The following is an 11312-nucleotide window of genomic DNA, read 5'->3' on the forward strand; positions in this document are numbered from 1 at the left end:
AATGTTTAGCAACCTGTTTTCTCACATTTCTGGGAATGGATATCGTTATGCATTGAACTAGACTCAATGCAGTAATAGCCTAAGTTTCCAGAAGCTGCATAGAAACACATTACAAGCCTTTGGTTGCCTTGATGACTTTATTTTCACTCAGCTGCTCTATGAACATCTTAAACTTCAGTTGGCAATGTGGAAAATTATTTCATAATTATTTTAGGAAAAAGCCAGATATTAGCAAAAAAAAAAAAATCTGAGACACCAAACACTGTTTAAAAAATAATAATAAAACAAAGTATACCTTTGAAAAATTATCTGTGCACTGAATAAAATTTTAAAAATTACTTTATGGATTATGTTTATATGTGAATGATATTCTATATGCACCTATTTCTAAATTTATGGTTTTACAATAGAAACAAAGTGCATGCTAAGGAACTTAAATTTTACTTTTTTCTTCACCTATAAAACTAATGGAAAGTTGTTTGTTTGTTTTTATTCTCACAGCTGAATTTTTATTCCTCTTGTGGGGTGTTTATCTCTGCTATGCAGTGCGGACAGTCCCATCAGCATTTCATGAGCCACGCTACATGGCTGTTGCAGTTCACAATGAGCTGATTATCTCTGCTATATTCCATACAATTAGGCAAGTGACCTGTAGAGCTAGAAAACAATTGTTTTATTTTTCCAATGTGTTCTAGTTTAATTTAAATAGCAAATTTGGATAACATGCATAATGGAAAGATTTAGGAAAGATGGTGTTTTATAAGCTGATTAATTTCTTTGTCTCAGAAGTGACAAATGAATATAGTTGTTTTTTTAACTCTGCTCCTCTTAGTTCCTTCTGATGGGTTGTTTTTTGCCTTCATTTATTTTGAAGGTAACTCACTTATTATGTTAAGCCACTTATGGGGATGTCATTGAATATCATTTATGATATGCAATACTTTTTGTTCTGAAGACATAAAGCAATACATACAAGTAGATATAAATTATCTGTTTTCATTCATGTTTTATAGGCTGATTTATACTTTCAAAATTTTAATACTCAGATAGACAACATATATGTGTGAATTTTGCTGAATTCAAAACCAAAAACCACTTCAAACTGATGACTGTATTTTTGTGGGCAATGGGGTTTTGACATTATTACAGTTTAGCAATAACGTTCAGTGGTAAGAATGTATGGCCCGGCCCGCCGTTTTTCATGTCACATGTATCTCTCTAATCAATGAGTGCAAAGGAAGAAAGTGGCTTATGATAAGTGGACAAAATGAAATACGTATGACTTATGTTCTGGGAATTTTCACCTGATTCACATTTGAAAATGAAATGAAAAACTCAGAACAAAAAACAGAAAAGGAATACTATAATTTGAAAAGCATCAAAAAGATGTCATTCAATTTCTTGACATTATTAAAAGTTAAGACATGCTAAAGAATGTAATTAGAAACTGAATATTTGTCTTTGCCCTTATTGGGAAAATAGAGATTAATAATATTGTGAATCAGCATGGGAGGTTGTGAATCTGTGGAAGTTTTGCAGGATAATTATCATCTTTTACTTTAGTAAACAATCATAAAATGACATCTTGCACTTCAAGGAATAGATGATGCCATAGCATACACTTTTTGAACTTCTGGTAAGAAAAAGAAGTATTTATGATGACAGCCCTGGAAATTCCACCAGAGGGCCAGGAATCAAGGGAATTTGCTTCCTTGCTTTGTCTTGCCCCCTTGCAAGACAGAAAGAGGAGAGGGAGTAGAAGAGGGAGGAAAGATGAAAAGCAAAATATGGAGTAATGAACAGGCAGGGAGATGGGTGCTTTCTCAGTTCTACACAGACTATAGAGTCAAGGCTCTGAGAGCAGGGGCCCTTGGTCGAAAATGTAGTGAGCACCTGAGAATGCTTTTTCTTGGTGCCTGAGCTCAGTGGCCTTTACTCTTCTTCCAAACCATCTCCCAGGAAAAGCTGCATTTTGGTTGGTTGTTTCCAGAATATCAAGCACATATGTTTCAAGATCTAACAAACATGCTTCTCTAAAATCACTTATAAATTAAATGCTACATTAACAAACCAACTAAAGAGTTATAATCGTTCACGAAGGCTTATTACAGATGAGTCTAAACGTCTTCTATTGTCAGAGTGTAATTGCCATGCAAAGGATTTCCCACTTCTGTCCTACAATTACCTGCTGTATTTCTTAGAACCAAATTAATTGCTCAAGAAATTAAATCTGTTCAAAATAGTTACCTAAAATGATCTATATTCTTTTCTACCTTGATTTACCCTCTTCAGTTTTCATCATTAAGTATGGGTATTTTTTCCAGTGGATTTTAAACTTTCAAGTAGTCCACATCTTATCAAAAGTGGTTGAGGTAAATTATTTTCAATAAATTTTTTAAAAATTCTTAATAAGGCAATAGACAGTCATTACAAAAAAAACCTCATAAGATGATACAAAAAGAAACTCCCTGATCCAACTACACAAAGATAAGCATTGTTAACATATTAGTATGTCACTTTTTTATATTTTTAAATGCATGTGGATATTTATGTTACATGGCATTCGATAGTTCCGTTTTAAGAAAGTCATGATGCAAACTAGCATACTGAGAAGTCCAGACATAGGAAATCTACTTAATTTTGTTTAACCAGCATTTTCTAAACTTAACTGACCATGGAATCCCCCCACCCTTCAATTGACATGTGATTGTTAGCAGCACTTCAGAAAATACTGTTTTAATATTGAGCCAAGGTGATCAGAAACATATTTAAAATACTCATTGAAAACAGCTTACTGACTTTGCTTAAATGTTTTCTATAGAGTCCCATACAACCCATAGCCCAGCAAGAAGAACCATATAAACTATGAGCTGAGTTCATGGAAACAAAGCTCTTACTGAATTATTCATGTTGCACCTAGTAGATTTGGTGTTGACTAGATGCAGCATCCTCACAAGGTCGGTTTTCTTCTAAACAGCTATGTGGCCCTCTGTCAGTTTGGAACAGGGAGGACTTCCAATGGTAGCAGAATGACCAGACTTGGTAGGCTTTAGTATTTTCTTAGGCAAGCCTAAACAAACCTGATGGGAAGCCCTCCCTTTTCACTCCCAAATTGACTTACCTTTCTATATAGACCAGACTTGATTAGATTGTAGTGTATTGGCTTCAAAGAATCATATAATATACAGGGTAGGACAAAAATGGGTTTATAGTTGTTGGTATGGAAAATAATACAATAATTAATAAATGATAATACAAGAATAAACTCTATGTTTTGCATACTCACAACTATAAGCCTACTTTTGCCCCACCCTGTATGTTAGCTACTCTCTTTTGGAAATTTAATTTCTACAGCCATGAAAAACCAAGGATGGAATTATAGCTTAACACAGTAAGTCCACAGAACACTCACTTTAGGGGGATGAGTATGGAACAAGTAATAGGTCATAATAATTAAACTAAGTAGCACATGGACTGAATTCATGTATGCTTGGTTCCAATATTAATATAGTCCAAGTGTAAGAAAAAAAATAGCATAATAATTTAAATCAGATAGATCCATTTTGGTAATAATTTCCTGGAATAAAATAATATTAAATAAAGCTTCTGGCATCAGCAAAGTTATTCTCTATTAACAGGGCATATATATATTCTTTCTCATCTGCTTAAGATATAAAATTATATATGCATATGAGTATGTATACATATATAAATAAAAAGTATGACTACATATTATACACACATGTACTTTTATTCTTACCAAATTGGCAGATTAAAGGAAAGTAACTTACAAGGATTAAGTCTAGAAGGGTAGATAATGCAGAGGGCATTTGCCCAGCCAATTGTAATCTTTCACTGATTGTTAGTACCAAGCATAAAGCAAACCTTTGAGAAAATACAAAGATTTTTTAAGTTTGCTTTTATTCTTAAGCTCAATTTTCAGATATTTCTATGTTCCTGACTTTTAGACCTATTTTTTTAAAGTTGAAATACTCTTTCTTTTTAAATGAAGCTTTAAAACTAGCACAAAACCCAATTTCTCTTGAGATATTTCTAGTCAGAACTGCAACCCAAAAACTGTGGTAGTAATTATAAGTTGGTTAATTTAGGGATAATTGACATCAGTATATGTCAAAATTATTTTTTTAAAGATTCACCATTTAATTCTAATTAATATTTTAAATAAAGAATGTAGACTCATGAGTTATTTGGACATGTTTTACACCCAAATTTGCCAGAAACCACCAGTTTGCAACAACTCTTTTACTGAAGTAACATATGTTTGCTGTTTTTGCTTTGCAGATTCAACCTACATACAAAACGATAATCTGAGGAAATGTTTAATACATTAAAATGTGTATGCTATCTTTCTAATTATGGATAATTTAAAGTAATAAATAATAGAGAGTTCATATATTATGCATCCAATTGGGATTACCTAGGCCCTTATACTTCTGTGATGAAAACATGTCATAGAAACAACACAATATTTTTCCTTTCTTTTTTCTTTATATGTTTTTCTTAATCCACTGAGATAAAGAGTTTTCAAGTTTCTGGTGTTTAAGGAGAGACCGTGTGAGATTGCTAACTTGGTGTATTCTAATTTCAGATTTGTTCTTGCCTCAAGGCTTCAGTCTGATTGGATGCTGATGCTGTATTTTGCACACACTCATTTGACTGTGACAGTCACCATTGGGTTGCTTTTGATTCCAAAGGTATTCCTCTAAGATTACTTTTCTCTTGAAAAACAATTATCTTACATGAGCCTCGAGTGGTTTCTCCTTTAAAAATGCCTGGCAATATAGGCCAAGGGAGGTGTGGAGATTGGCTTGACATCTAAAATATTTTTAAAGCTCGGTCCTCAGGAAACTAGGTGTCTGTTTTCTTTGGGGATTTATGAAATATTTCACATAATTGTTAAATGCCTTAAAATGTTCAAAGCCCATCATCTGCTTTAGCCCTTTCCAAGTATTTCTATATCCAGTTAGTTTTCATTGTTATGGGTTCAAGGTGGCTTTCATTGTAGCTATAACATCAAAGTCCTTTTTAAAGAGAATTATACTGTTCTAAGAATTCTCTTGTCTTGGATTCATATTCAGAGAAATGTTGTTTTAAACATTCAGAGGATTTTTATTTAAATAGAAATAAATAATTCAAATAGTGTGCCTAGAAGAGTCTTGCTTAATAATGGTAGATTATTACAAAGGCTTATCTAGGAAGCATAATGAAGTGGGGGACTGGGCCAGAACTCAGGACACATGGATTCGGAACTCATGCTTCACCCAGACTAGCTGTATAATATGACATTAGCCAAGACCATCTATGACTTGATGGCAATAAGGTTGCCTGGAATGAAATGAAATGATATCAGAGGAAAAAACAGATTATACAAATTACACAGCATTCTCATTATTTTCCTCTTTTACACGTAGAACAACAAAATATTAGAACATTATATGCCTTTTTTCTTTTTTAAATTTATTTTTCAATAATAGTTGATATACAATATTATGTTCGTTTCAGGTGCACAACATAGTGATGAGACATTTGCGTACTTTATGAAGGGATCAGTCTTTATCACTGCCACACAATATGACATTAGCACGGCTGCAACAAGAACTGTGATTTCTTGTCTTTCACCCCAAGCTTTATCTCAACCCTCAGACAACCAAAACATTGAAATACAGCCTGGTTGAAAAGGCCAAATGATTATTAAAAAAGCAACTACCTCTTTTCTTCCTTATTTGAATTATACCAAATCGCCACAATTTCACGGATAAGTTACTTCAACTTATCTTAACCATTTTTATACTTTGCATAATATGATAACAGCAGATGGTTGTATACTCAGATTCCTTATTCATTCAATAAACTGTTTTTGAGGTCCAAAGAAAATTGAAAACATAGGCTCATACAAAAATGTATACTTGAATGTTCATAGCAGCACTATTCATTATAGCCAAGAAGTGGAAATAACCCGAATTTCCATGAACTGATAAATGTGGAAATAAAATGTGGTATGTCTATACAGTGGAATATTATTCAATAAAAAGGAATGAAGTACTGATACATGCTACAACTTGTACAAAACTTGATAACACTATGCCGAGTGAAAGAACCCAGACACAAAAGGCCACATATTGTATGATTCCATTTATGTGAAAAGTCCAGAATAGGCGGCTCTGTGAAGACATAAAGCAGTTTAATGGTTGTCATGGGCTGGGATTGGAGGGACGGCAAATGGAAGTGACTGCTTAATGAGTCCAAGGTTTCCTTCTGGGGTGTTGAAAATATGGTCAGTCAACCTTGTGAATATGCTCTAAAACATGGAATTGTACAATGTATATTGAGTATTTTATGGTATGTAAATTTTATCTCAAGAACAGTAATTTTTTAAAAAAATGATTGAGAGGCTTTGCTAAGCACTGTTCTAGATCCTGGAGTAAGAGTAATGGACAGATAAAAATCTGTGATCTCCTGGTAATTATGTTCCGGAGGACGGGATGGGGAAACAGGAAAGATAAATAAGATAAATATCTGAAATAGTATTTTAGGTAGAGAGAAACACAAGAAAAATAATAAAGCAGGAAATGGACAGTATCTGACAAATAACTGTTTTTTCAACTCACGATAGTCTTTAAGACTTTGCTCAAGACAGAAAAAAAAACCTCTTTTCGTAAATAAGCTCCAGGTGGTTTAACTAGTAGCATGTGCTATTTGGGGGGCTAGGGACTCTACTTTATTCATCTTTCTGGCCTTAAGGTAATGGCAGATGTTGGAACCACAAACATAAGTAGAGCAGTGAAGGAAAAACTCATCAGTTTTTGTGGTTTCTCAGCCAGTTCCAATTAAAAAATATTTATTGCTACTTAAATAGAGAATTTCCATTTCACATGATCCCTTCTATTTAGGTTTACCTTCCTACCTGAATATTTTCATGGACAATGACCATTAAAATATCTCTATTATCAAAAGGTGATCTGTTAATTTTGTAAAGGAATATTTGACTTGAGGACAAGCTGGGAGAAGGGCACCAGCCCTTCTCTAAACTGTTCTCTGTTTTCACAGGACAAGCACTTGGTTTATGTGTTGTGTGAAGAGTGGCTGGATTGCTTTGGCTCTCCCTGCTTTTCTTCATTTACCCAACTCACTCTTCCTCGGGTCTCCTTTTGAAGAATAGAGATAGCAAGAGTATATGAAACTGCAAAATATCAAAACAGCAAATGAAAATAATAAAAATATGTCAAAATAGGATAAAGGGGAGCTTGAGAATAATGAGCTCGAGGGAAAAATAATATGTCATTTCAGTGACGCTTTTAATTTTGAACTTAGGTACCATCTAACCCAGAGCTCTGCAGGCTGAGTGGGCACAGTGCTGAGAGGTCCATGACTTGCTTAAAATCTCACTGCCAACCCCATGAGGCTGGAATTCGGATCTCCTGCTCCCCAAGTCTTAAAAGTAGACTTTTAAAAAATACTTAAACTTTTTTCAATTATAGCTGACATACAATATTATATTAGTTTCAGCTGTACAACATAGTGGTTGGACATTTATATAACTTACAAAATGATGCCCCCAATAAGTCTAGTACCCACTTGGCACCATACATAGTTATTACAATATTACCAGCTACATTCCTTATGCTGTACTTTGCATTCCTGTGACTGTTTTTATAACTGCCAATTTGTAATTCTTAATCCCTTCACCTTTTGAAAGTAGACTTTTTTAAAACTATGTATTGTGGATTGAAAGTCACATTCCTGTGATCAGGGCCAACAGTGCCCAGAGGTGAAATATAGCCTCCCCTATGTGAAGCAAAATGATAAATGTGTGGTAGACACCACTGCTCAAAAAAAAATTCCCATCCAGCTGCCAGTGGGGGGTCTAAAGAACATTTCTTTGGATTCTTGTACTTAGAGAACATTTCTTTGGAGTCTTGTACTTATTTTCATTTTCGAAGTGCAAATATTATGGACAAGGTGTAATGTAAGTTGATGTTGGGAGCCTAGACAAAAGTCAAAGAGGGAGCCCAGTACCACATCAGTGTGTAACACAGAAAGCAAAACACAAACACAGCAGCAAACTGCTGTAAAGAGTTCAGAGAACAAATTCATCTAAGCTAAAGAAATGATAGTAACATTAGAACCTTTAGAAAATTATTATTAAAATGCTATGTCTTACAGTGGGCAATGTCTAGAGCTCAGATAATATCTATTGCAGTTTTCACATTCAAGCAATAACCCACGAGATGACATTGCTACAGAAGCTTATGAGGATGAGCTGGACATGGGCCGGTCTGGATCCTACCTGAACAGCAGCATCAACTCAGCGTGGAGTGAGCACAGCTTGGATCCAGAGGACATCCGGGTAATACCAGCATTTCTTTCTCATTTCAAATTAGCCCCATTTATGCAGGCAAGCATGTGCGGGTTGGTATACATGTGTGCTCACGTGTGTGCATATGTGTGTTAGAAAGGAAGAAAATGAGAGAATGTGTGTTTATGTAAGAACTGAAGACATCAAGTGCCAAGTGGATCCTGTTCTAAAATGTGTAATCATGGTATAAATTAGAATGCACAAACCAACCTTGATCATCTCAACTGACTTTGGCAGACATCATGATGAACTTGTTCTGCATGTTCCATAATACGGTTTATGACATTTTGCTGATGGAAAGGTTGGCTCCCTCTGTGAGCAGAGAGCCTGGATTATTTAAAATAACCTGTGACGATATGTCAGCTTTTGGAGAAAAAATATGCTTTTAGTATGTGATGGTCTGCTGTCCCCTAAACCTAATCTAACATTACGTGTAACTTTATCAGGGGCTACATGATTCTTCCAATATTGTTGCAAGGATGTGGTTTATCGGTAGACAATATGCTGTTTTATTATGGTCCAGGCTCAGCCTGGCCCACACAACTTGCAAGTTCCAAGTTCTTGCTCCATGAAGCAAGGCTAGTAAGCATGGGTGTAGGTCTTAGAGTCTCAGCTCTATGCGAAACAAAATACAAAACGATCAGGAAGTAAGAATGAAGAAAAAGTAGATCAGAAATGTTAGGAAGAGCTCTAGAAGTTTCCTGAGAGGGCTCAGGCTTATCGCATTAAAATGACCTTCCGTGATATTATCTGGCTGAAACACCCCTGTGAATTTTCTCTTGTTCTGTCAGGATGAGCTGAAGAAACTCTACACCCAGCTGGAAATATATAAAAGGAAGAAGATGATCACGAATAACCCCCACCTCCAGAAAAAGCGGTGCTCCAAGAAGGGCCTGGGCCGCTCCATCATGAGGCGCATAACCGAGATCCCGGAGACGGTCAGCAGGCAGTGCTCCAAGGACGACAAGGAGGCCGCGGACCACGGCGCGGCCAGGAGCTCCGCGCTCCTGAGGAGGCACCCCCCCGAGCCTTCAGCCAACGCTGGGAAGCCCAAGGAGGAGTCCCTGAAAAGCCGAGTCTTCTCCCTGAAGAAGTCCCACAGCACCTACGACCATGTGAGGGACCAGCCCGACGAGTCCGACAGCCTCCCCACCGAGAGCCAAGAGGAGGAAGCCACGGAAAACTCCACGCTGGAGTCCCCGTCGGGTAAAAAATTAACACAGACACTGAAAGAAAACAGCGAGGCCGAGTCCACGGAGTCTGTGCCTTTGGTGTGTAAGTCAGCGAGCGCTCACAATCTCAGCTCAGAGAAGAAGCCCGGGCACCCACGAACGTCCATGTTACAAAAGTCCCTCAGTGTCATAGCCAGTGCCAAGGAGAAGACTCTGGGGTTAGCTGGGAAAACCCAAACGTCGGGTGTGGAAGAACGCGCTAAATCCCAGAAACCTCTGCCAAAAGATAAAGAGACAAGCAGAAAATACTCAAATTCAGATAACGCAGAGACTAAAGATTCGGTCCCCCCAAACTCCAATCATTTGGAGGAGCCAAGGAAACCTCAGAAGTCTGGGATTATGAAGCAGCAAAGGCCCAACCCCGCCACTGCCAATCCAGACATGAGCCCGGGCACCACCCAGATGAAGGACAACTGTGACATAGGGGAAGTGTGCCCTTGGGAGATTTATGACCTGACCCCTGGTCCTGTGCCTTCAGAATCAAAAGTTCAAAAGCATGTATCTATTGTGGCTTCGGAAATGGAGAAAAACCCAGCCTTGTCCTTAAAGGAGCGATCTCATTACAAGCCTAAGGCAGCTGAACTATGTCAGCAATCCAACCAGAAGAGCATAGACAAGGCTGAGGTCTGCCCTTGGGAAAGCCAAGGTCAGCCCCTTTTTGAAGATGAGAAGCATTTGATTTCCAAGACTCAGGCTCCCCCAGGGAGAGCAAAAGATGAGAATGGCGGTCAGCTTTGTGCAGCCAGTATGTGTGCTGGGCAATATGAAGAACTGTCCCCCAAAGTCATAACATCAACAGTAGAAAATGAAAATCTCAACCAAATAGGAGACCAGGAAACAAAGACATCTTCCTATAAGTCAAATAATAACTGTCAGCAGCCTTTAACATCACGAGCTGAGGTGTGTCCCTGGGAGTTTGAGACCCCAGATCAACCAAATGCCAAAAATGGTGTAGCTTTACCTGCCTCTTCGACTTTAAATGCGAATAAAATACCAGGGCCTCGGAAATAAGAGGTCTGGGGTACTTTCAAAGTGTAGCATCCCTAGAAAGAAAAGGAAGAAACCCTGAATTTGATAAGACAGAAGATATAAGGGTCAAAGATTCCCAAGGAGTATTTGTCAATCAGGGAAACATGAAAGGCATGGGTGGAAGAATTCTAAGGAGGGTAGAGAAACATCATCATGGAGAAGTTAGACTGGCCAAAAAGTCTTTCCCCTGGTAGCACTAGGAAAATCTTTACATTTCAGCATGTTTAGAAGTAGCCCTCAATGTCTGCCCCTGATCAATATGTACCCGTGGGACTTCGAAGATCCTAAGCAAGGCAAACCAGGAGACACGGAAGAGGTAAGAAGTTTGCAAAGAAGACATCAGTGAGTATGACAGAGATTCTAAGTAGCTGGCTGAAAAGAACTTACTTTACCTATATAACCTTGATAGCACTGCTAACTTAATGCATCCCAAAAAATCTTTTATATTAATGATTGCTCTCATTTTCTTACAAATGTATGTTTCAGTACATTGTTGTGTCTCATACTCAAGCATTCCAGATTGTATAATTTTTGCAAATAACTTTGATATTATGTGACACACATTTATGCAACCTTCAGCTACTCAATTGTTCTTGCAACTTACAGAATCCCCGTTATCTATCAACTTTAGTTGATTCTTGAAGTACAGTAAGCTTTCTCTGGCTTGGAAAGTC

At 37.2% G+C, this 11312-nt stretch overlaps 1 protein-coding gene across 1 annotated transcript in view; it reads left to right on the forward strand.

Moving 5' to 3' along the window:
* Positions 1-10620, forward strand: part of GPR158 (G protein-coupled receptor 158) — a 315239-nt gene extending 304619 nt beyond the window's left edge. Inside the window, exons 8-11 of the mRNA XM_087815878.1 lie at positions 502-640; positions 4610-4715; positions 8222-8368; positions 9169-10620. Coding sequence (XP_087672004.1) covers positions 502-640; positions 4610-4715; positions 8222-8368; positions 9169-10620 — 1844 coding nt within the window. The remainder of the gene's footprint in view (positions 1-501; positions 641-4609; positions 4716-8221; positions 8369-9168) is intronic.
* Positions 10621-11312: the final 692 nt, after the last annotated feature.

Source organism: Miniopterus natalensis, chromosome 1 (genome assembly GCF_054644295.1).
Source record: "Miniopterus natalensis isolate mMinNat1 chromosome 1, mMinNat1.hap1, whole genome shotgun sequence".
In the NCBI taxonomy this organism is placed as follows: Eukaryota; Metazoa; Chordata; class Mammalia; order Chiroptera; family Miniopteridae; genus Miniopterus; species Miniopterus natalensis.